This window comes from Channa argus, chromosome 18, assembly GCF_033026475.1.
Source record: "Channa argus isolate prfri chromosome 18, Channa argus male v1.0, whole genome shotgun sequence".
NCBI lineage: Eukaryota > Metazoa > Chordata > Actinopteri > Anabantiformes > Channidae > Channa > Channa argus.
In genome coordinates, this window is record NC_090214.1 from 2,582,034 (window position 1) to 2,608,708 (window position 26,675).

Below are 26,675 nucleotides of genomic sequence, written 5' to 3' on the forward strand. Positions count from 1 at the left end.
ACAGCACAAGCAATCCCTGACCCTGTTACGTTATTTTTTTGGGATTTCTGCCGTTGATGGAGATGTTTCATCTCTCTGGATTCTGTCCATGCCTTTTCCTACACATCTCCCCCTGTCTTGGCTGCTCAGTGCTGCTGTCTGCTTCGATCAAGTTTATGTAATGAGACCATTCATCATGTTTAATAAACACAAAGACATATAGAGCAGTATTTTTAGCTACGCAGAAAACCCACCCCCAAACCCCCATTGGAACCTCTCAGACACACATACACACATGCAGACAAGGATTAACGGGGATAAACCAGAGTGAGTGGCTGGATTAAAATCCTAATCTGGATTTATTGTGATAGGAAAGATCATACTTTCTCTGTTTAGAGGTCCTGCTCAGCCAAACAGTACCCGTGTCTGTGTGGGGGGGGGTTAGGGGCATCTACCCTTCACAACCGCTATATGTCCTGACGAAACCCATAACTGGACACGACATTTTGGACATTTTCCTCTGTGATGGACAACTGCTGCTGCCGATGCGCAGACAGAAGAGGAGCAATGCTGTGGTGAAAATTCCCTTTACAGCTTGTCATAGTGAACTTGTCTGTGCTAAAAAAACAACATGTCCTCTTCGCAGAATAAAATAAAAATAAATAAATTATAATAATAATAATAATAATAAGGTGTGAGTGTGAGCAGATACGTCACTGGCTGGTTTCAAAGGAAACGATTCATCCCAAGTGTTAGCTGTATCTGACCAGTGACAACAACAGTATGTGCAACACTTTGCCAGGAGTTTTTGTGCTGTATGTAGTAGGTGTGTGCTCCTTCCAGACTGTCAGATACTAGAAATCTGTGACAGTTGGTGGAACCGTACAGCCTATGAAAGTCTTAGTCTGCCGCCACTAATTGGAACAGTCTCATCAGCTTAACTGTGCAGGGGACTGATGAGGACTTTACTGTCCAGTATTCATACTAGAATGGCAACAGATTAGTACTCTTGTTAGTACTTGGTATTGGCAAGTACTCAAATGACATCCCTTCTTCCAGCCTAAAGTGAGTTTTGCTTATGTGCAGAAAAGCCTAAAATCCTTATATCTGGGCAAATGTGACCAGCAAAAGTGCTTTTTTCTGACAGGTCTTTTTCTGTCTAGGTGATTTGTCAGTTTCGGATATGAACCAGCAGGTGTTGAACATCTTGTAAAAAGTATCACAGAATTTCAAAGGCAAAATAATTGTTTCTGTAAATGAAACATTTCTTTGTGCCAGATAATCTAGGAATCCCAGACATTTTTTTTAATACAGTGACACATTCTAATAAATTCAAGTCAACCCTAAAGTTAAGTCATGATTTGTATGTTATACTTCAAAAATGTTTAAATCATAATGAAATGTTCTGCTCTACTCTATGAATAACAACTTCCCATCAATTCTCAAAAAAAAAAAAAAAAAAAAAACTAAATCTGTACAGAAAATGTATCCTTCAAATGTTTAACTGCTAAACACAACATGTCTCGTACTTTACTGAAAAGCACATTCTCAGTAACCTGCAGCCTTCACATTTCCACATCAACCAACCTGTGTATGCTGCATAATGAAATATAACTGGCTTCCAAACTCATACGGCAAAGTGTTAAACTGAGATTAAAAAGCCCCACAATGAAACGTAGGCTTCTTCAGCAGTTGAATAACATCATTCTAAACAGTAAAGCTGATGAAACTAAGACTTTTTAGTCTACAAACCTGGCTGGACTACAGATCCCAGACTTCCTGGGTAAAGCTGTACTGAATGAGTCAGTTTGACCGGTGTACTTTCAATTTCCTAGCTTTGCTGCTAGATCAGTTGATCTAAGACAGGTGTCTGTACGGTTTCATATCCATCTCCACGAGTCTTCCCAGGACACAGTAAAGTGTTAGAATCTTAACAGTCAGAGGGACTGAACAAAAATTTGAACAACATAGACATTAATCGCTGTCGAGGAAGTGAAGGAGAAACATTAAGACCTGGCACCAGAGCAGGCCATCACAGGTACATCTGCCTTGTTTAGTGTGCACCAATAATCCTTCCACTGTTTGTCAAGTCACCATACAGCATGTACAAGGATATAATGTGTACATATGGTACTGCTGAAATGTAAACACAGGCCAAACCCATACTTACAGGGTTAAGCAGAATCATATTGCCTATGTGCTTTACAGTGTTTACACAGAGACTCCATGTAATATGTCTATTTGCCATCACCTCTGTCAGCACAGACATCTAGGAAACGTGGCGAAGCGTCTTACCATGGTGAGAGTCATGCGGTCAATCTCATGCTTGTCTTTGGTCTTGTGCTGTCTGAAGGGACTGTGCCTAAATGGGAGAGAGAAGAGAGACACAGATACTGACGCTCTGATGCAAGTTACAGGAAAAAGGAGGGGGAAGGGAAGAGGCACATGGGTAAGGTGAAGTGAGGGAGAACACAAAGAGGACAAAGAAGAGCTGGACGAGGAGAACTTAGAATGTGTCACAAACACACTGACAGTGTTGCATAACTCAGTGTACTTTAACATCTTTGGTTTAAACTGAAGCAGCAAGTTCATAAATATTACAACACTAAAAATGAGGAAATGGTAATTTAAAATGACCTAGATTCTCACTTTAATTAGCCGTCTGCAGGTGCTACTAGTGCCGGTGTGTTCACGACTAGCTCTAAACTGATTATATTCAATCTGCGTGGTATTGACTCTCAAATTACTTGAAAGTCGGTCAGTGGACCACATGCAAGAATAGGGAAGCACATTGTGCTCAGCAAAGGAGAAAAAAAAAATGAGAGCCCTTATTTCAAAATGATGACTTACGAGTTCATAAATGTGAGCTGTCTGTATAACAGCTAAATAGAGCAGAATAATGAAATCTTTAGATCTTGTATGAGGAATAATCATGCTTTTAAATTGTCTTCAATAAATCAGTGGTGGTTATCCATCCAAAATCCAAACTGTTAAGAGCTAACATGACAAACGTACTGTATGTTTTAGCCAAGTGTAAACAAATAACTTTGCACATAACAGGGACTGAAAGGCTTTAGAGTTTGGCTAAGACTGATCAGGTCTTGAAGGTTTCTTCGGTTTCCAAGGGATTTGCTGCCACAGTAGCCATCTTTACATCCAATGGTACATGGCAAAAATGAACAGCACATAGATAACTAGGCAAACACAAATACTCCAAAACCTAAACATATAGGACCAGACAACTCTGTATTTATGGCAAAATTACATTTCCTGTTTCTTGTTAATACCTGTGTGGACTGTTTGTGCTTTGGAGCATCAAGTATGCAAAATCAGTCAAACAGTGTCTTGTGTCAGTCAGTGACAGTCAGACAGTGACAGTCTTTGTGTTTTAGCACCAACAGCCATCACCAAACTACTGTAATACTGAGGAAGTCTTAAAAACTTGATGATTCAGGTTCTGAAGCATTCAATTTCCTGCACCATCCAAACAGTGTGCATTTTGTATATATCATATAATTAAGAGGTCTGGACCTTACAATTATGAGATGGTCATAATTATGAGATACGTGCTTCAGCTTTTTCCTTTTTCCACTCAATACTAGAAAACACTAGAAGTCGTTTTGCCTTAATCTAAATGAATTTTAAGTTTAAAAAATACATTCACTGACTGACTTACAACATTGGCCTTTAATAATGGTTTCACTATGTTATCATCTTGGCTGACAGTCAGTGATCTTTACAGGTATAAACTGCATCCAGAAAGAGTTCACAGTATTAACTTTTTCCACATTGTTATGTTACAGCCTTCTTTTAAAATGAGACGATTTGTCAGAGCAGCCGGCCAAACTGAGCGATCGAGAGAGAAGGTCCTTAGTCAGGGAGGTGACCGAGAACCAGATGGTCAAAATGTTCCTCTGAATGCTGAGAGTTGATTGCAGCAGCAGAGCAGCTAAACTGACATTTCTAAGGAAGATTTCATCCTCAAGAGATTTTCAGAGACAGAGAGCACTGTCCTCCACTTAGTGTAAGTGATCAGATGACAGCTGGGAGTCTAAAAGGGACCAAGCTACATCTTTAATGAGAGTAATTGTTCAGCCTGAGCCAAATGGCATCAAACTCCACTGCAGTAGACCAGAGGGAAGCTGATCAATAAAGTCTGAACTGTATAGTTGCTGTCCGAGTGCTTATTTCAGAAACGTATGCAAATAAGTCTGAGTTTATTCTCAGAGAAATAATGAGTTGCAAGGCTAAAGGTTCAGTTTCCACTAGAAAAGGTGACCTGAGGTTTCTACAAAGAAGCAAAGCAGTCCTGACTTCACTTGACTAACTATTTACACCTGCCCTGAACTAATTACTATACATCACTGGAAGATTTCAAACAGGAAAACAGCCAATGGGCTGTTTAATTAAAGTAGTGTTGTATTTCAGTCACTTTTTTTACCATCTTTGTATATAATGTGATGAACAAGATTTTTTTTATTCAATTAGAAAAACGAGAAAAACTAATACTGTGACATTCAGAGTGGAGGGCAAAGTAAGAATTTCATTGTACAGGGAAACATGCGTTCTATCTGTGCATATGACAATAAACACTTTGAATCTTGAATCTTACAAAAAGTGTGTGTGCGTGTGTGTGTGTGTGTGTGTGTGTGTGTGTGTGTATAGCTGCATTCGTATAAACAAATATTTTAGATTTTGAACTATTTCTGGGTCAGAACTCAAATTTAACTTCAACTAAAGTTGACTTCTCTGTACAAAAATGCACTTTTTGTTTTTGTTTAGATGTATAGATGATGGATTTGATACAGAACCCTGATGACTAACTGGGAAACCTGGCAATTGGACTTTTTACCTTTTTGGTCATCTGTTTACAGCTGCCCAGACACATGAATAGGGTTATTAAAAAAAGCTGCTACTGTGTGGTGTGGTGTTCTGTACGTGCCTCAGAAATGGAATCGATCCTTTGAATCCTTATTAAAATTAAGATTAATCTCAACAAAAAAAAATCCCCGACATTTTACACAGTATAAAGATTAAGCATGGTTCATTTATCATCCAGCTCTAACTGAAGAAATCCTGATTTTTAAATTCTGCTATGTGTATTCAGTATTTGATAAGAGTGTGAGCTAAAACTTCAAATAACTTATAAAAAAAAGTTAAGACAAAGCAAATTTACACAACTAAAATTTGATTTACCTTTGAATAAAACAGTTTTATCAACAGGATAGAGAATTTTGGACCCAAGTGTTGAAACATGCAGCCCACCAACACACTATTCCTCTTTTAAGTGTTCAAACATACTGATCCAAATATCAATGGAAACACACGTCACAAACACAGACACACACTGTCCTTTTTTTCTACTTGCTCAGTCTTGGCAACTATTACACACACACACACATACACACACACGGTTCTTCCCTTTTACCCAATTTGTGACCTACTGGGCCTAGACCTCTGGCATTTACACACTCTAGTTCAAAAAAACATATACACACATACACACACAAACAAGATCAAACACACATGAAACAGACGGCGAGCAGGCGAGAGGGAGGACAGCAGATTCAAAGAGGTTCACTCAGAGTGGACAGGAAGGCAGAACACGGTGGGATACGGAGAGGGATGAGAAAAGAGCGAAGTACTTACCCTCGGAGGAGTTTGAAGAGCATGCAGCCTAAGGAGAACCAGTCGGCGCTGCTGTCGTATGCCGTCCCCTTCTGAAGAACCTCAGGGGCCATGTAACCATGAGTACCACTGCAGCAAACACACCACAGCTTATGTCAAACACACATTCATTACTTTTTTACAACAGCAAGAGCCGAGCATCACACTAAAGATGCAACACTTTACAGAATTCATTTCACGTGGCGAGGTGAGCAATAAAATATCTCCCCTGGTCCCTCATCATAAAAGCTGTTGTTGCTCCAGACAGTGTTTTAGCTACAGGAAAATTACAGGAGCTGCTTTTATAAAAACACGATCCTTGGATGTGGGAAACCAAGTGACCTTCATGACTAATGGGTTTAATCCAATGTTTAATACCCCTGTAACAATGTGTAAACCATCTAACTCACTACACACAGAAATCAGCTCAGGTTACTGCTGAGGTCTGATAGCATGTAACGGAATCTGGGTCTAATATCAGTATGAGTTCTGTTGTACCTTTCAAAGAACCTCAGATCAAATTCCCCATTTGCAAGGAAGGCTGAACAATGAATTTATGGCAATAGGAACGTGTGTCTACATCTCTCTGGCTGTTTAGTGGAAGTTCAAATGACATATTGTAGTATTACGATACAACAACAACGTTTAATTTTTTCACCCCCTTTTTTAGGGTTATTTGCAAGTAACTAGATTTATAGAGAACTTCAAGTTTGGGATATTTGTTGTAAATGCATCAACACCAATAAAGCGACTGTATCCTATGCAAAAAAAAAAAAAAAAAAGCTGAGTAGCAGCAGATACTTTCTACACATTGACTTTAAAACTAAAATAAAAAAATAAAAAAACTCACACCAATGAACACAAGGGGCTCTAAAAATTATTTATGTGCTGGTGTTTTGCCTCAATGTGGGCTTTTTTTTCCACACTGGTCTGCACTTAATAATAACAGAGGACAAAAAAAAGTCTGATAAGAGATTCCGTGGAGCCTGAGATTAACAAAGGGGGCATTGTGCCAGCTGTGAACTGGATCCAAAACAAAATTGGTGGTAGAAACTCAGTAATAGTTCATGATGACCTGCCCTCAGTTTTTATCCAGCTTTGTTATCAATATTTTATTTTTAATGACTAAATACCTAGAAACCTGAAATTCCCATTCTAATGGGAAAATAGCATCAACATCCCTTTCTCGCTGTGCTAACAGTACAACTAAAGCTTTTTATGTGATTACAATTGCAATGAGGGTTGAAGATCAGACAAATTGGCCCAGATAATATTTAGATCCCCACACCTCCCTCTGGAGAAAAAACTAAATCATTTGAGAATAGGGTTTAACACAAATAGGTGCACTTACACACTGGCATGGGGCTTTTTCTTGGAGAAGTCGCAGGCCAAGCCGAGGTCAGAGATACGAACGTGACCATGTTCATCCAAAAGGATGTTAGCTGGCTGAGGTAGGACACACAGAGACAGAGAGGATAGACGTGATGGAGAGTATGAAAGATAAGATCACAAGTGTAGGACACAATTTAGGAGACTTTACTAATTCCGAACTTAAGTTTTACTTTTCTCTCTTCATGTGAAAATGCAGACTGATGTAGGTGATGCAAGAAACCCTCCTGTCCTGGTTATCCTCCACTGTTTGGCAAAACTCTGACTCATTCACTCTCTTTCCTCTCTAACACTCAGCCTCAACCGTATTATGTGCATTGTGCTGTACTGTTTATTGAAGCCCTAAAGCTGTTCCCTCACTTCCAGCAAAATATGTCTATTATTATGGCAACCAGTCCAAACAGGGGAATTGGAGGAAAAACAGAAGACATTTGAAAACATGGCCGATAGGAATCTATGGCTTTGGAGGTGTGATACAGCAGCGGTTCCATGGCTGAGGCATGTAGCAATGTGATGTTTAGGGTTTGAAACTGTATCAAAGGTCATTTGTGCCAATTCTCTACCAAATTATCTAAATAGGTAACTTTATCAAGTTGAAATTACATAAAATAGCTTTTTATCTTTGTCAGTCTACTACTAATGAACATTAGTTTTTTTGTGTTTTTGGTTTAACAAACCAAAAATGATGCCTGTGGCTCTCAGCTCCAGGCCTATTCTTTCAAACTGAGGACAGAAATCTTTAAAACTACTGCATTATTGTTTCTTTTTAAATGCTCAGTAATTTTACACAACAGCTGGTCATTTACATTTAGAGCAAATGTTTACAGCTGAAATGCTTAGTTGAACTATGAGTTACTCAAGACAAATGACCAGCAACTCTTATGATAACGGGTTTATAGTTTTAGCCACTGTTGAAGCAAAGTGTGAAACAAATGTGTTTTGAGTTTTTAAATACTTTCTGCACACTGATGGAGCTCTGTGCCACACAGGAATAAGATGCATGAGATTTGGACGTGTGCGCAACTCTTCATTAGTAGAACTTGTTTGTTGCTGGTTTTAGTCTTTTCGTGACATTTGTCGAGGGTAAGAAAATACAGAATTTTACCAGAACTATTGTTCACATGTTTCGGGACTATTTTAGAGTAGACTGCAGAACCAGAGGGTGAGACCTACCTTGAGGTCCCTGTAGACAACAAAGCGGTTGTGCATATGCTCCAGACCTAAGATGATTTCAGCCGCATAGAACCGCATCTCATTCTCGTTGAACACGCCATGCTGGGACAGGTGGTAGTGCAGGTCGCCACCTGAACATACACACAGACATAAAATAGACGGCATCAGCATTATGCGGTGATTATATCCATCAATAAATTGTGGCTATTTTCTCAGGGGGGAGAATGAAAAGGGTACGGTTGCCCTCTCTGGCCGTTTCCTTTGCCCCACTGCCTCGACCTGAACATGTATTGACTAGCTGCATTTGGAACACAAGTGAAGGTGAAACCAGGCCTTACAGTCTCGTACTGAATACTGTGTGATGATGGCTGTGTCGGGCGCTGATTGGAAAAGGTGACTCAGGCTTTGATTGCTAAGACTGGATGGAAATGCTGAGAGCAGCCTCTGATGAAGCTTGGGAACTGGCGGTTTGCCGGCCGATTCCTACAATGACTGCGAGTTAAAAGAAAGCTGACATTTAACGTTAGGAAAGTTAATACAAGACTGGCTGCTGTGGGTGTGACGCATTAGCACGGAGGTCAAAATCCCATCAAGTCCAGTATGACGTAACTAGCTGGCGAGAGACTTCAGTAATCCAATCGTTCTGTCTTGAGAGATTTATCTAGGACAGGTAGGTTGGGGGGGGGTGGGTGGGTGGGAGTGGCCTTACCGTTCATGAGGTCCAGGATGAAGCAGAGCTTGTCTGGGGTGTGGAAGGCATACGTCATACACACTATGAACGGGCAGTCCTAGAGAGATGGAGTGAACTGCGTCAGTGCACAAAACAAACGGTATCTGTGTGTTTCTCGATGTCAGGGGGATAAGTTTTGCACTTGAAAACGTATTCAAGTTCAATGTTCAACAGTAAATGTACACAAGTTTAAAAAAAGAGAAGCTTCTAGGTTGGGTTTTCCTAGAAGCTACAATTTGCCACTTAAGCATGTGCTAACATGAGACTCCATATCCATCCACTCTTCCCCATCTAGCCCTCCTCCCTCTTCCTGCTCTGCTACGCTCTTCTACACTCTGCCAGGCTTTGCATTATTAAATTACAATAAGAAGCTGCGAAACTTACTGACAAAACAGTGAAAATAACTGGCCGTCCCTGGTTGGAAGAGTGAGCCTCGCTCAAGAACATTTCAAAGTGAATAGTGCAGCACTACTACCAGTGACGTTCAAAATCTGTGTCACGGGACGCTTCAACAGCACCTCTTCACATGACACATTTTGAAGCGTGTTTCTACTAAAAAACAATATTCCTAAGAGTTGCATATTATAACAATAAATTCTACCACTTATTTTTATACTAATATTTTACACACAAAAAAATCATCATTAACAACGAGAATAATTAAATCAACAAAATATATATATATATAACAACTAAAACTCATTCGTTGGTAAAATGCTGCTTGTGATTTAGATCATTAAACTTATAATACTGATGCTTTAGCAGCGTTTTACTTTTGCAGCTGCTTAAGATGGAGTTAGTTTTATCTTCGTTTATACACTTCTTTTTTGTACTTCTAGCAAGTTTTCGCCAGCGGTTCCCAACCTTGGGGTCTGGTCGTGGCCATGAGATTATTGACGGGAGAAAGAAAAAGAGAGTTATTATCCCGAATCTTCTATTAAACCTAACGATTAGGTCATTTTTACTCATTTAGCCAAAACCAGAAACAAGTCAAACCATGTGTGAATATGGGAAAAAGACAAGTGAAATTGCTGATAATTCAGACGCCCTAAAGAAGCCATGGGTCACAATGTATATTTTAATTATTTTACCTTTTTACTTATTGTGCATTTTAGCCATTATCATGTTTCACATGTGTTGTAGTAGTGTAGGACACAGAAACATAAAATGAACACTTCTTCAGTTCTGGTGTATGTGACTCACCCCTGTGCTGACTAACGACAGCATGATTCTCTCATTGAGTGCTAGAGTCTCCCCCTGCTTCATCTTAATCCTCTTCTTGTCCAAACACTTCATTGCATACCTGAAAATTACAACAACAAGCAGTTACAGCGTATTTTTTTACGTGTTCATATTTAGCGGCTGCGATGGGAGCTGTCCTTACATCTTGCCCGTGTCGGCCTTCCTGCAACCGTACACCTCTCCGAAGCCGCCCCTGCCGATGATTCGATGAACGCTGAAGTCATTCATTGTCAACTGAGGATGGAGAAAAGAGCAGGGAGACTTTAATGGAGGTCAAAAGTATGATGTGCAACAATGTGGTTCAGACAAACTCCGCCTGTTGATTGAGGTTTTGTATGGCTGGCGTGAAAAACACAGCAGCTGAAGAATGCTTGAAAAAGTGGGTCAACTAGACAACTTCCATCTGCTAAGGAAGATTGTATAATATGATCAAAAGCTCCACAACAGCAACTACGAAGATTGTTCGTTCAACAAAAGGTGCTGTAATCCTGTTTCTTATTTTTTTTTTAAAATGAGAGAAATGTGGTGACCACACAGTAACTGGAAACATCATCCTGTTCTGGAGAAACACTGGCAGTTCTCCTGAGCCCTAAAAACAATGACGGGAAGCCAGTTATCGTAGTTTGGCTGCGGCTGCTCTCCAACACAGTCAATACAAAACAGTTAACAACAGCACAGGCTGAAACACAGAGCTCAAGGAGGCGATTAAGATACTTTAACCTGATATCTGCAAATTGCATAAACAAAAAACTTCTACTTCCCCAAGTCATAACTCCAGTGAACTCCAGAAAGTGAGCAACATCCAAATATGATGCACATACTTTTACATGCAGCTGGGAACACATGTTCTACGGAAAACAGAATCTCACAAAGAAATGCACACAAATCTGCTTTATGAAACTTGGGAAGAAATACATCTATTATGTTCTAGACTTTGCCCGAGAATAAATTACGTGTTTAGGTTTCCATTCATATCAAAGACATTCAGGGGTGTGGGTGTACATCTGTTTGTGTGCTGCAAAAAGCTAAGTCAGCATCCTAAGGGTGAGGGTCATGGTTACTTAAGGAGTACTACCATAACCTAGAGTATGGTTCTCTCTCATTTAGAAGCAAGTAAAAGAATAGTAGTAACAAGCCAAAATCCACTCTCTCCCCTATGAATCCATACACACATTTGTTACGTAGTAAATACCAGAGAACGGCTCGTCGGTGATCATGTGAGGGGCTGATGCCTCACTTTGGTCTGAAAGAAGGCCAAGAGTATACAACTGAAAATAGCTGTTCTGAACTACACCAAACTACAGGTGTGACAATTGTACTCACATGAATATTGAGCTCCACATTCTTCCACTGGCAAAAACGAGTGAATTTGTCACTGAAGGGGGAAAAACAAAACAAAACAAGGTGACACATTAATTTTCAGTTTGTGAACAAATGTTGAAGCAATTTCTATCAATCCCCACTCATTTGTTTTCATTACCCTGTGAGGACCTTCAAATGACTTACATTAAGTACAGGAGTACATAAATAACCCTTAACCTTCCCCTAACCCATGTCATCACTCTTGAATTCACACATTTCTTCACAAATGACTATGGAAATGAATTGTGGGCCCCACCATGTAACACAAAACACACACACACACTCTTCCCCCAGACCTACCTCCAAATGAACTTCTGGAAGATATTCCCTCTCAAGCTGTCGCAGATCTCCACTATGTATGGCTGCAGGGGGGCGGACACAAACAGTAGGTCAAGTGTTTATCCGCAGCATTTCAATGTCTGCTCTTTCTGTAACTATGTGACAAAAATTCTTTACTAAGAAGGAGGAGAAAAAGACTTCTGTTGTCTAGTCCAATAGAAAATTCCAGCATCCATGTGGAGTAAAAACACATGCTGCAAACAATGACAGGTTGATGTAACATCTTTGAGGGGAAAACAAACCACTGGCTATAATTTTGTGTGTAGATAAGACCCACGTTGTAGTCTAAAAGGGGAAATTCTTAATTCGATTTGCTGAGCTGAAAGAAGACTTCTCTTGTTTCTCTTTTCTCCGTATTTGTTTTTCTGGGCGGCCTGTTGGCAAATGATGCCTTATGCTAAATGTTTAATTAGCAAAGTATGAATCTAAGAATCTGGGGTTTAAAAATACTTCACCAAAGCTGCAAAACATGAATACGCAAATTAGGTCTCGGAAAGAGAAGTGATATTTAGAAACGACTTCTCATTCGGCAAAGCCTAATTATACTACGGACAAAATACTTTAACTGGAAAAACTTCAGCTAATCTAACAGTAAAAACAATGTGTGCAGCTGTCGGTCGGTGCTACAAACAACATCAGATGTCTACGGCACAGACAAATACGTTTAACCCGTTGAGTAGAGGAAATTCATTATTAGTTTTAATGTCTGTATTGAAATGACTGAAAATATGATTTGTTAAAGCGTATTGGAGGCAAATACTTTAAATAAAAGGACATCAAAAATGGACAGTATAACTATTTTAGTAACCACTTTATATATTACATTTTATTAAATGAGTACAACTATTCATTTGCTCATTTTATATTAGCTTTACAGAAATGGACAAAATTTATATCCCTCCGGGAAACAACAACAAACAAATAAAATAAAAAACAAAAAAATATTTTCTCTGAAATAACTTGAAACTAAGAAAAATTAGAAAGTAAGTAAATGTAAGAATTAAATCAAATTTCAGATCTCTGAGAAATAAAAATCTGACTTCTGATATTTTAGAATTGCCAATAATCAACAAATGAAAATGGCCTAAACATTTTTTTCTTTACTGGATTCAAGCGACATTTCAAACCAAGTGTTTCCTGTAATCTGGAGAAACTGGAAAAATTCAGCAACTCTGTCCAGTTTGGCCTGTTGCATTATCTAAAAACATTTTCCTTTTGATTAAACAAAATCTGACTTTTATTTCTTACGTTGTTTTTTTTTTCTATAATTACCTTTGTCAGTATCCAGGTACTTCAGGGAAAATTATAGTTTTTTTCCAACAATTACCAACAATTTACCAATTTTCTCCACGTCTGTATTTTTCTACTCCTCAATATCTTCTCTCAACGACTCTTGATGTCTCAAGTTAAGTAAGTGCATTGTTATTTAAAGGAGCCACACAAGGCTGTATTGCAGTTAGTGGTTTATTATTAAAAGGAACAACAAAACCACAGCACTGATACACATTTAAAAATGATCACAGTTATAATGTCTGTGGCAGAATTTACAATGATTTATATTGACATGGTGGGAGTTGTGTTGGATTCTTGTAATTTAATTTTATTTAATATTCTGTTTGCAGGTCAGACGCTTTTTTCACATTCTGAATCTAATAACATGGAGTTTTAAACTAAAAGGATTATTCAGAAGGGTGGACTTAAACTTTTATTATTTATAGCAATAATGTGAAAATCTTCCAGTTTTAAGGCAAATCAACTACAGCCAGTGTGATAATGTCTTATCCTACAGTACTGCATTGTACTGTAGGATAAGACGTTACTCTACAGTTATTTTGTGTGTGTGCATCATTTACAGCTTTATGTTCATTTTCCTTTGTGTGTGAGCTGAAGTCTGTTACCTGGAAAAGAGTCGGGGGAACCTGTTTCTTTGCCAAGTGACTCTGCACATGGTCCACTGCCTTCTTTGAGAACGGCTGAGACAAAGACGAGGAAATAAAAAAAGTCATTAAAAATGCATCTTTACCAGTAATTTCACTTCTGTTTTCTGTGTGCTTCACAACAAGGCCATTTTGGTGCGATGACAATGCTACTGGGCAGAAGGCCTTAGTGTGTGTGTGTGTGTGTGGGCAGTGTGTTTAGTAACTTCCTCCCTTTAGACAATGGCAAGAACCAGCTTTGCTTTACAACCCAACTTGTTGCCTTGCAGGAGGGCAAACGCCGCACTGTGGGGTGCAGTTTGCCGTCGGTATGGACGGGCTGATTTTATGGACGGGTCGTGGGGGGGGAGCCAGGTGAAGGCTGAGCAGACTGGACTGGGGAAAGGGTGGCTGAGGGAAGTTTGTAGTGGTACAAAGACATTGTCAGGGTTTCTCATCATAGCTGGATGTTTTCATACAAGCAAAGAATATCAATCAGTATCAAGTCTATAATGCTTGTCATGTTTTTCTGGAAATAAATGATGTCACAGTTATTAGCAGAAATTAATGATATTCATTATTACTACCAATTATTATTATTATTATTATTATTATTATTATTATTATTATTATTATTATTATTATTATTATTATTATTATTATTATTATTATGGTGTGGTTTATTCAGTCCTGTTCAAGTGCCAAATTTCTGTCTGCTGTGGAAATGATTCTTTAGTAATCTATCATTCATTCACAGGACATTTCCAGCACATACCACTATGGTCATTTATAAACAACAAAGGCTTGGTGGGAGTCAGAGCCTGAACTCTGATGCAGTCAGCCACTGGAGGCCAGTGCACAGATCAGAACAGTGGTTTAACCAGGGTCCTTCTTGGCTGACCAAATAAATAAATAAATAAAAGACAGACTGCTGCTTCATTTTAAGTTCATCTGAAGAGGTTTAATTGGGTGAGCTGGGGGCCTTGTGAGCAGGGACTGAAAGGCTACATCTGACCTAGTAAGATAGTTGCTGCAACTGATATGTAAAAGGGTTTTTGAATTTGATGAGAGACTAAAAAAAGGTCTGGCTGATAATGTGTTGTGTTACAGCAGTGATTGCCAAGCTTTACTGCTTGTGGAGCCTTAAAATGCCGACCTGTGAACCTCGAGAAACTAAGTTAGTTCAATGAGAAACTAAATCAACTACATTATATAAAATCAATAATTTTCTGAAAAGTAAATAGATAACCTTTGCTTCTAGCTTCTGCAGTGTGACCGGTGGGGGATCCAGTGTTTATAATCTTTTTATATGATTGCAAACTGGATATCTTTCAATTTTACAAAGCTGGTCAGACACAACATACAATTAGAGGACATCAGCTTGGACCCAGGGAAATAGGCTGAGCATTTGCCACTGTTTTCTAATATTGTATTGCCCCAAAATCTATCTATTGATCAGTCAGATATTAGATTATAGTCAAATGTGCACTATAATGAAAAGTTGTTTCTTACAAATATTCAAATTGTTTCATTTAATGGTTCTGAGTCTTGAAGAGGTAAAACTGTGTGTCCCTGTATGTACTTAACCCAAAGGGAATGAATGATGCAGTCTGGAGGTGCAGGTGTGGTCCTCACATGTGAACAGGAAAGGAGCTCCTTCATGATGTAGCCGTCGTAAATCTGCCGGCTGCGGGTCAACCTCTCGTCCTCTGAGTCCAGCTTCTCGTACTCCTTAATCTGTAACAGACACAAGGTCAGTTTAAACACTGCACCAATACAATGCAAAGCACTTCCTGGTAGGGCTAAATCTGAATGAATGGGATTACAGTCCTAATCTCTCACCCATCCCATGTTTCTGTCTGATCCCACATACGGGACTCTTTAGACTTACTTCTTCGTAGAACTTGAGCTGTGGCACGGCCTCGTCAATCTCATTCATACAGAAGTCCTTGAACAGCAGGAAGCCTGAAGGGATGACAAAAGAAGAGAAGAAGCAATGAGGAAAAGAACTAAAACATACTAATGGTTGTTTTAAAGACACTCCTTGTGGGTTACAGTGAACTTGATGCTGGTGATGAAAATCTAGAATCCTGTGTATTTTTCTGCTGAGCAAGGTCCAGAGTGAAATGTCTCGACAACCGTCAGATAAACTACGAGGACATTGTTGCAGAAATTCAATCCTACTCACTTTGGTGACTAACAGCAAATATATTTAAAAGATTCCTCCACAAAGTCCAACTCTAAAACCTCTGCACACATCATACAATGGAATAGTTTTACTTTCTTCAAGTCCTGCATTTGGAAATCAGTAAAAAAATCTCTGTGTCATTAGTACTATGACGTCCAAAACAAACAGCAAATGTTACTAGTATAACTGAATTTGTTATGAGAGCAGAGTTGTTTTGTGACACAGATTAAAGTGGACTGATTTAACAAAAGATTAAATGCAAAAAAAAAACATCATTTTTAACAAACTCAGATGTGGTCAAGAGGATGTCACAGTCATCGAGATACCCGCTACAGCTGCTATGATTAAAGATTAAGCTGGTTGACATAAGTTTACTAAAACTTAGTCAAAGTAATTTTACTAAATGGAAGTATCTGAAAGTTAAAGTTGTCATATAACATTTAGTCATTTAACGGAGGCCTTTATCCAAAGCGACTTACAAATGAGATATGACAATAAACTGAATATCTTCATGTTCTGGACAGTTATTTAGACATATTGCGCTGACTAAAAAGATACACAACCTGCCCATTAAATGTCATGAAAAATCCAAAAATTAAGTCATCTTCTTTTTTTCAAAGTATTCTGGTGTTTGTCTCTAAAAACTGACAAACATAATTAATCAATTCCATAAACCATTAATAGTCAGATTAATATTATGTTGATCAACTGCTCTTGTTATAGACCTCTATCAGATGAGGATATTAGGGGCAGGGCAACGCATCACAAGGTGGGCTAGAAAGTAACGGTACACAAAGATTCAGCACCTGGGACAATGAAGAAATTACCTCACAGTGCATGGATTTAGTTGTTAGAGGTTAACTAGATCACTGTATATGAATTCTTCCAGACACCAATGAGCTTCGTGAATAAGAAAATACATTTGTGGACGAGCTTTTTCTCATACTTCTCAGTTTGAGCATGTGGGCAGAGCTCAGCCGAGTGTCCCATACTTTGAAATATTATATTGAAATATAAATGGTTGAAGAAATTTAAACAAATGTTATACAATTATATTATTATATTATATATTAATTGAGAAATAAAAAAGCTTCATCGATAGACTTAAATTGTTCGGTGCATCCCCAGAGGATATTATAGCTTACAGCCCGCTGTGACCCAGTGTGTCCATAGACACACACTGAAGTATACACTGGTAACAGCACGTGAACATGAAAGAATGGCAGCTCCATTTACTGTATTAGCCTTAATGACAGATTGAGGTTGTGTCCTTAGAAAAGCCTTCATACACACATCCACGCACACACACACATAAATTACAGAAAATAGCAACAGGTATTATTGACTGAAAATGAGCCAGTGTGTTGCACTTGAACACAACTACAATTAATAAAAATCTCGCTACACATAGTCAAATCCACTCTCCATAAAACATTAACATTATGGGAGGAGGAGGGGCTGGGGGAAATAAAAGTGCGACCATGTTGGTTGCAGAGATGAGATGTGTGTTGCCATGGTGATTTCCTCTGTAACTAATGGCCATATGTGCATAATGGTGTGGAGACAAAGATGCAGAGTAGGTATGGTGATCCCCATACTTTTAACTAATGTCTACCAGATAATCACACTAATAAGCTAAACATCAATCGGCTGTGTGTGACCGAGACAAAGTGGAACTCAGTGTTTGCATGTGCTGCTGTACCGCTCTCTCTAGCTTTACCTGATTAGTATCAGGTATTAGCAAAAATAGACACCTAACAAGATCTGGTCTAACCTTCCTCACTGTCCTGTTAGCATGAATGCAGTGGCATGTTTGAAAAAAGGAAGAAAAAAAAAAAAAAAGAGATCGCCGAGTGTGTAGAAAGAAGGAAATGTACCATGGATTCTCAAATGATGCTTCAGTTAAGTCGAGAGACCGTGTGTGTACAGACCAACATTGCCTTCAATAAGGCAGCCTCTTCGTCCTTTTTCATCAAACCTACCCACAGGTTTTTTTTTTTGCATTGACGGGTTTAAAACAGAGGGCGGTGAAAATGTGCAAAATGTATCGAGATCAGGTTCAAATGAAGGAACTGAAGAAAATAAACAGAAAATTAAAGCTGGGTTCATCTAAGTGAAGGTTTGTTTATGACAAAGGATTTCGAGCAATTGTCAATGTTATGCTAAAACTCCTGCATCTAATCTTTGCAGCAAAATGTGATAAAATACTTATAAAACAAAAGGAAATAAAAAAAAAAAATGCTTGTTCCAATTCAAAACTGGCTTTTCTTAGAGGCCAATGTTTCTCTGCAGCGGAGATCAACAAAGGCCTGTGCAGCCATTTGGGAATGTACAATTGTTTACATACAGAAATCAGACATAGAACAAACAGAAAATGAGTTTCTTAGCTTCTAAAAGTGGCCTCACTGATTCAGTTTGGGGCAAACATGGAGCAGAAGCCACTTGTTTTGGGCCTCCAACCTACTATCATCTATTCTCACTTCTTCCCTATGCGTTATCTCTCCTCCAGACGTGATGCATCATTTCCCCTTTTCTGCAACGCTGACACCACGGCTCATAGAAATAAACAAGGTCACATGCACGCAAATGCTGTACAGTATGTACGCAGGAGAGTGTGCAGCAGCTCTTCGATCGCAGTTACACACACTGGCTCAACAAATGTGCACCAGTCCTTACATCACCAAGACTTAGGGATTAAACTTAATCAGTGTACACTTCAACACTGTCGTGCTAATTCAACAAATGGCCTCTTACAGAGAACAAACGCACATATCTCCTATCGGACATGAGCTTCGTGTGAGCTTTGGTCTCAGGGAGATGGCATGAACGTAAATACCACGTTAGTTTGATTGTAGAAACTTCTGTCTGCAACACCACTGGCAATCTGGTCCACATATGTGTATGTTGACAAAAAAAAGCAGCACATATTGAGTGTTTCCACATTTTGACAAAAGCCAGGGGGGGAAGTCTGATCCACAGGTGCAACCTTTTTTTAACCTGCCGTTAATAAATAAGAAATGTTTTATGTATTCTTACAATTGATTAAAAAACACTTGTCATAATTGAGAAAATGCTGCTTTTTGTTTTCTCAAGATTCTGGTAATTCAAGGAAAACGTTTTGGTAATTTCATAATTTGTTCTTTTATTTCTCATCTGTTCAGCTTTATGCGCAATGCAGAGAAAGTGAAAGCGCCAAAAGAGTTGCTGGTTTTCATTACAGTGGAAGAAAGGCTCAACTTTCGCAAATACGACACGGGAGGAACGACAATTGGAGGAGCTTTAATTACGATAATCTTTATTTTAGCGGAAACCAAAGCAGATAAAGCTCATCTGAGTTTCCATCTGTGCTCTTTGGGACTGTTCAATAAAAATAATATTTAATCCATTTCTTTTGTGTAACTCACAAGCAAAGAGACCTGCTTAACAAGGACCACTACCACCACTTTCCTTATGTATCGTGAGCATCAGCTAATAGAGAGGAGCGTAGTACCAGCCACCACACGTGCCCCCTGCAGTGTATTTGTTCCCACCCATGCCGCTAGGGCAGAAGTAACACGCTGGTAGAAAGCCTTTTTATTCCCCCTCATTATCTAAGGAAAAATACGTACGGTTTAATCAATTAGTCAAGCTGCAGTTTACATGCTGTCCAGACTCAAACTCAGACTCCAGACCAAATTTAAAATGGCTTCTAGCCCTATGATATTATAAACATTGATTATGTGCTTGACACGCCTACAAATTCAAGGATTTTTTTTATTCATGACATTTTTCTGGATGATACTTCCTTTTTTACCGTCTATCTGCATTTAAAAGAGCCCTGCTGTTCTATTGGTTATGTAGTGTTATTTGAGGTCCGACGACTCAAACATTTGTCCAAGGCTTAGATGGAGAATGTATATGTTTTTGCGCCTTATGATGAAAAAGACTTTGAATCTGAAACTGAATCTAACACGGCAGAGTCTTTAGTGCTAAGATGAAGTTATATCTGCTCTCTCCTCCCACTTTTCATCTGTTCTGAACAGGATCATCTGAAAGGAGTTTGAACTGGTGTTTTAATTATGCTCTATGCTTATCTCATGCTTTTGTGGGGAGAACCTCAGGTCAAGTAAAAACATTAATTAACAAACAGATATGTAATGAGGTAGGTAGAAAGTTTAATTATTTTAGTCTTTAACTGTCAATGTCTTCTCCAGTGAGTCAGCAATAAATTCAAGCCCTGTAGAGAATTTAAACATTTCTGACAGTTTAGTTTCAATTTGCATTTGATTTTTTCCCCTCGCTGCCAAAACATTTAAAAACTAAAGACGTGTACACGCTACCCTTCATTCGGATGTTAAGGAATACTGACAAAAGTAGCAAATGGTTTCAACTCAATTTGTGGAAAAGGGAATAAAAAAAAAATAAAAATCTTATTGAAGAGTCATGTGAATTCGGATGTTAAGGAATACTGACAAAAGTAGCAAATGGTTTCAACTCAATTTGTGGAAAAGGGAATAAAAAAAAAATAAAAATCTTATTGAAGAGTCATGTGAGACAGGGGAATGACTGTGTTGCATTATACATACACTGACCTTTGCTGGCGGAAGAGAGCCAGCACTGGGGCGTCCAGAGTGACTTAGTGTATATGTGCGTGCACTGCACAAAGTGACAGATATTCATTTGAGTACAACTTCAGTTTTAGCAAACAATGTTAGGTATTCTCAGTCTTGCTGCCTTCTTGCGGTGACTACCAAGTGAGTGCAGACTGAAGATGTTAATCACCTGGGTCTGATCATTTGTAGTATATTCTGTTTTCATAAAGTAGGTTTCAGAAACAACAAGGACAAAGATTAGTAATTTATTCCACTACATGACAACATTTAGGTAGAGTAGTTTCCTACTGATGTGTTGGTGTTTAGAACCTCTGGCTGATTAACTTTATTTAAAGGCTTATGACTTAACTTGTCATATTATTTTGAGGAGGAGTTAAGCTAAATTTATGAATATGCATTTCAAACATCTTAAACAGTTTATTATAAATGCAAAAAACTATTTCTTACGTAATATCTTCTAAAACACAAATTTAGGCTGCCAATTTACTCCAGATGCTACCCACAAAAAAAATGTACTGTTAGGGGAAAAAAAAAAAAAACTTGATACTAAATCACAAGGATCCACTTACAATCCTGCATGTCTGACAATATTAAATTATTTTGAAACATTTCATTTTGTATTTTCAGTAACGATGGCTGATGTCGTAGACATTCTGTGACAGCTACACTTTATTGGGACTCCAGTTTTATTATAATTTCTATAGGATGACTATATTTTTAGATTTGATTTTCAGCATAGTACAAAGCACATGCAAGCTCAATTTCTGAATATAAACCACTTCTAGAGTGCTCTAGTCCAAGGAAAGCAAAAAATATTAAATATTGCGAACTGAGAAACATGATTTAATGTTACACAACATTGGAAAGAACTTTTACATTTTTAGCTGTGTCATCATTTTAAAGACACATAATTTATGTTGATGAGAATATATAACCAGGTGACCTTAAAAGTCTTTTACAATGGAAATGGCTCAAAATGCACTAAAATCCCATTTTGCTTGGGTAGCTATGAACATTTAATGACAGCTTCCAACTTCATCAGCACGGGACTGTTTGCAAAACCTAAATTTTAAAGTGGATGTCCTGGAACAACTCTGTTTACAAAGCCTGCTTAAGTGAATATGCTAAACAAGACTACAGCTCTTTACATGTGAACACACTGTACTTTCTGGGCCAACAGGACACGGCAATAAAGAATATGAGCATATGGAGAGTGTCTGTAGGCCTGTTTGGCTGGGCTTGACGGAGCATGTTAAATAGCTTTATCACATCCACCTGTTCATCCAATCGCATGCAAGCTGACTGGGTGCAGCTAAAGCAATATACGGGACAATTACTATCAATCACAGTGCAGTGGATGAAACTAACGTTGTCACCAACAGAGATGGTGAATTTGTCAGCATGTTTCATATTTATAAGAGGGGAAGACAAAAGGCCAGTTTGAACAAGTTCAAACATTTAATTTAGGACACCAGCACAAAGACTACCTCCCTGAGAGATGCATAGTGAATTCAGACAGAGATTTGTGGCCAAAGTCTGATGAGAGGGAAATGGGTGAAGAGTGTGGCTCAAAGAAGAAACGGAAAGTCGGCAACAAAGCGAAAAGCTGTTTCATTAGAGTGTAGAGAATAAAAACAGCAAGATAAGAAGAGCTGTCAACTGATTAGGGTTTGCACTCCTGTAACTTAATCACTGCCATGATGCAGCAGTAAATCTGAAAGACTTCATGTTTGCTGAACTTAAGACAGAGATGTATATTTCCCATTGAACAACAGCAACCTCAAGGTGCTGGTATTAGAGAGAGTCTTAAAAAAAGAGAGAGAGAAGAGGTTATAGCAGTGTGTTAGCAGCTTTACCGAGGGGCTGAAATGTGTTGAGACAAGAGTCAAATGTCACAAATGTCTCTTAGAAAGCTGATTTTATTGCTTTTTTTTATAAGGTAATAGATGCTATCTGCAGTTAGGAAGCCAGCTAGCTTGGAGTGCTACCATTTCATATAAAGTGTATTTTATATAAATAGTACATAGTTATGTAAAACTATAATTATTTTCCTAACCCCATATGGTAAATGGCCGCTGAATAGCACTTTCAGCTTTAGAATTCACCCATTCACACACACAAACACACCGACTGATGGCGGTGGCTGCCATGCAGGGGGCTCACCTGACCACTGGATTTCTCCCAGTGGTCAGGTGAGCACCCTGCATGGCGTTCGGTGTGTTGGGGTTCGGTGTCTTGCCCGAGGACACTTCGACCCTGTGCTAAGTGGATCACTGCCTTACCATTGCTTTTTTAATATGGAAAACAGCCATCGAATCTAAGATGTGGGCAGTAATTAATGAGTCTGGAACCAGCCCCCTACTTTGTCTGGTTGGGCGCAGTCATTTCACAGTGTCACGTTCTTGTCGACTAGGGCTTAAAATCAAATTGAAATGAGGAGACTTGTAATGAAGAGTCAAACAGACCATGAATTGCCAAAACTATTTTTGTTGAAATACGTGTTCTGATGAATGTTAAAAAAAAAAAAGGACAGAAACTCATTTTATTATTTAACAGATTTTCCCAAACCACGTCACATCATTTACACGTAGAAAATAAAATCTGAGAACTGCGCTTTCTCGGGTAATTGGGGAACTGTGTTTACATGCACTTAAAAAACCTGGTTACCGGAGTAACCTGATTTCTCCTCCACCTCTGACTTATATAGGAATCGTGCCACTCAGAGTTTAACTTTATATTGAAAACAAAATGCTGCTTTCTGATTTTGTGTCTATGTGTGAAAGCACAAGGGGAGAAAAGGGAACAACAATGAGGCGGCATCTTTAGTGATCTTTCCTTTCCTTAATTCTTTCACCCCGTTGCATGTTCCTGTCTGCAGCCTTTTGTTACACAGACGTGCTGTTGGGGAAACATGTATACATGGCAAAGAACTCGGCGTCCCCCACCAGAGGACCTTCTACATAGGGAAACCGGGTTTCCCCCTAACGGCCTGCTGCAATTTCAGAAACCAGCTTTCCTGTTTATTTAGCCTCTTTCAGACATGCAGTGGAATTTTTTTAGTATGATTTGGTTTTAACATTACGTTGTGCCTCCTTTTCACGCCGTTTCCGAACAGAAATAGCAGAAGTGTGACACGAGAAAGCTTCTCACTCGAGCAATCTGCCGCTGGGAGTTACATGTGTGAAAGGCCACTGTGGACAATGTCCAACGCTGAATTCTCCTAACATTGTTCCAAAGTTCATATGTGAAACGGAAAAAGAAATTAACTTCCCCGAGAAAGAAGCCTGTGACCTGGTTACTTAAGTACGTGTAAACACACTCCCATACCCAGGTGCACCTACACTGATTAGTCAGCAGGAAGTACTGTAGTGCATTTAAATCTAGTTAACCCTCACCACCTACCCATTTGGTTTATAAAGAGACTAAGCATTTACCATCAGACCAAACCCCTTCATGAAAACATCTTTTCTTGAGGTTACAGAGGTGAGTGTGTGTGTGCGAGTGTAAGAGAGAGTGAGTGAAAGAGAGAAAGGCACTCGTCCTTTTAACCTCAGCATCAGTGTAAAGAAGTTTGGTTTTCTTTTTGTCTTGGTGTGAACCACTCAGTAGAACAAGAGGTTAATACAGGTCTGACGTCTTTCAACTTTTATGTCTTAAAGCTGGAGAATCTGTTGAAGTTGCACTGAATTTGTGTTTTAACAGCATGCAGTAGCCACAGTTTAAATAAAGCAAGGACAGAATACTTTTTCATATATAATTAAACACTGTCTAGTTCGATTTAAGTGCTAGGACATGTCTGGGTCTACAGTACAGAAGCCAGTCCTCCCCACACCCATAAAGCAGGCTGTTTGACATTTAAATTATATCAAGAAAATAAAGGAGAAAAGAAGTATACAGACCGTGTCTTTCCAAAAGAGTTAAGCTTTAGGATCTGATAACTGTTAAAAGTTAAAGCATGTGGTTCACATAATTTTCATGCTTATCAAGCAATACAGTGAGCTGAAGGGAGCATTTGCAGCCCTAATGTTACTACGATGATTTACTGATTCTTTAAGCACATAATGAATCAGAGTCACTTTAAAATGGAGGTAAAAAGTTTACACACATCTTGTAAAATAATATTCAGTTTGGTTTGTTTATCATGGGTAACATACAGATTAAATCTTGGTAGAAAAAGCTAAAATCAGGCATAAAATATAACACCATTACTCGGTAATGAAAATGATTGCAGATTAATGCCTCGTTCTTCAGTTCAAACTTCAGCAGTTTACATTACACAACCCCAATTAAAGAAATGTTGCAACGTGCAATGTGTAAAACGTAAAGAAAGACAAAATTCAATATTTTATTCACAATAGAACATAAACAATATATCTGATGTTGAAACTGAGTTTATACCATTTTATGTAAAATATTAGCTCATTTTGAATTTGATGGTAGCAACACATGGACAGTTCAAAAGCCTGCACCTCTGATAGTATGGGGGGGGGGGCATTAGTGCCTATGGTGTGGGCAGCTTACACATCTGCAAAGGCTCCATCAATGCTGAAAAGCACATAGAGGTTTTAGAGCAACATATGCTCCATCCAGAGAGGGTCTCTTTCAGGGAAGACCTTGCATATTTCAGCAAGACAATGCTAAACCACATACTGCATCCATCACAACAGCATGGCTTCACAGGAGAAGAGTCTGGGTGCTGAACTGGCCTGACTGCAATCCAGACCTTTCACCAGTACTAAACATTTAGTGCATCATAAAACGAAAAATCCATCAACAAAGGCACAGGAATGTTGAGCAGCATGCTACACAATGGTAAACATCCCCCCATTTTAACTTTTTTAGGGTGTTGCTGGCATCAAATTCAAAATGAGCAAGTATTTTCCATGAAAGTGTCAGTTTCAACAATGTCAGTTTCATGCATTGTTTATGTTCTATTGTGAATAAACTATGGGTTGATAAGATTTGCTAACCATTGCATTATGTTTTTATTTGAATCTTCCACATGTCCCAAGTTTTTTTAAAATTGGGGTTGTAGTTACTTAAGCTCAATATTGTATTTAAAAAAACGTATATATATTTCATAGTTTTTTTCAGAATTGCATCTACTATTTTACCATAGCACAGTTACTGTAATTTGTGGTATCCAATAACTCCATCTGGCTGGGATCAGATTTCTCTGATGTGAAGATAGCGTGAATCATGATGGATGAATAAAAGGACAGACGTGAGAAGGACTGGAGGCGACAGTATGTTGACATACACATCCTGGTCTCTAGGATGAAACTCCTAATAAAACACCATTTCTACGCCCTTTGCAATTATTACCTTCCTTTAACATTGCTCTCTCGCTTTCCTCTCTCCAATTCACATCACCTACTTTATTCCTCCTTTAATCAATTTCATTTCTCCCCATCGACAAGCAAATGCAGCAGTTCTGGTCATGTTCCCATGGCAACTGCAGTTGCTAGGCAACCCACAACTCTCCATCATCCATTCCAGAAGTCTGACAGATGGAGAGAGAGAATGCCAAGGCAAAGAGTGAGAGAAAGACGAGAGATCGAGAGTGAGTGAGAGAGATGGGAGACATTAGGGAAGAATGAAGAAGAAATAAAAGAATGAATGCAGAGGAAAGGCTGTGCAGCAACAAAGATGGAATGAGGCAATCCAAATAACACACAATAACAAAGTCAGTGATTTTCTCTTCATATGGATTCTCTCCCTGCTTCCAACCCTTTATTAGTTTAACATGGAGCCGAAACAATTAGTGGATCAGCGAACGGGTAATCAGCAACTATATTAATATTCCATAAAATTGCTTTTGGATGAATTTGCCATTTCTAGCTTTTCAACTTTGTCACATATGGCAGTAAACTGCATTTATGTCAAATCAGTTTTTACTGTCGTTTATAGGAGGGTGAAGATAACTGGGGAGGGAAACCTCATAAACAAAAAGCAGGGTTAAGCCTAGGCTGTATTTAGCAGGGCACAATCGATGACCCGGACAGGGCGTATTGTCGGGCGGTGGAAGGAACACTTTGAGGAGCTCCTGAACTCCTCTAAAGAGGAGGCAGATTATAAAGTCTTGTGGGAAGCTTTCT

At 38.8% G+C, this 26,675-nt stretch overlaps 1 protein-coding gene across 5 annotated transcripts in view; it reads right to left on the reverse strand.

Moving 5' to 3' along the window:
- Window positions 1-26,675, reverse strand: part of grk3 (G protein-coupled receptor kinase 3) — a 60,791-nt gene that overhangs the window by 12,199 nt on the left and 21,917 nt on the right. For 4 of the 5 annotated variants that reach the window (XM_067483296.1, XM_067483294.1, XM_067483295.1 and 1 more), the window contains 12 exons: window positions 15,689-15,762; window positions 15,385-15,534; window positions 13,780-13,854; window positions 11,843-11,904; window positions 11,504-11,555; window positions 10,323-10,414; window positions 10,142-10,241; window positions 8,918-8,996; window positions 8,209-8,339; window positions 6,998-7,092; window positions 5,629-5,736; window positions 2,275-2,341 (listed from right to left, as the gene is read on the reverse strand). In XM_067483296.1, coding sequence (XP_067339397.1) covers window positions 2,275-2,341; window positions 5,629-5,736; window positions 6,998-7,092; window positions 8,209-8,339; window positions 8,918-8,996; window positions 10,142-10,241; window positions 10,323-10,414; window positions 11,504-11,555; window positions 11,843-11,904; window positions 13,780-13,854; window positions 15,385-15,534; window positions 15,689-15,762 — 1,085 coding nt within the window. The remainder of the gene's footprint in view (window positions 1-2,274; window positions 2,342-5,628; window positions 5,737-6,997; window positions 7,093-8,208; window positions 8,340-8,917; window positions 8,997-10,141; window positions 10,242-10,322; window positions 10,415-11,503; window positions 11,556-11,842; window positions 11,905-13,779; window positions 13,855-15,384; window positions 15,535-15,688; window positions 15,763-26,675) is intronic. The other variant, XM_067483297.1, reaches the window with a different exon arrangement.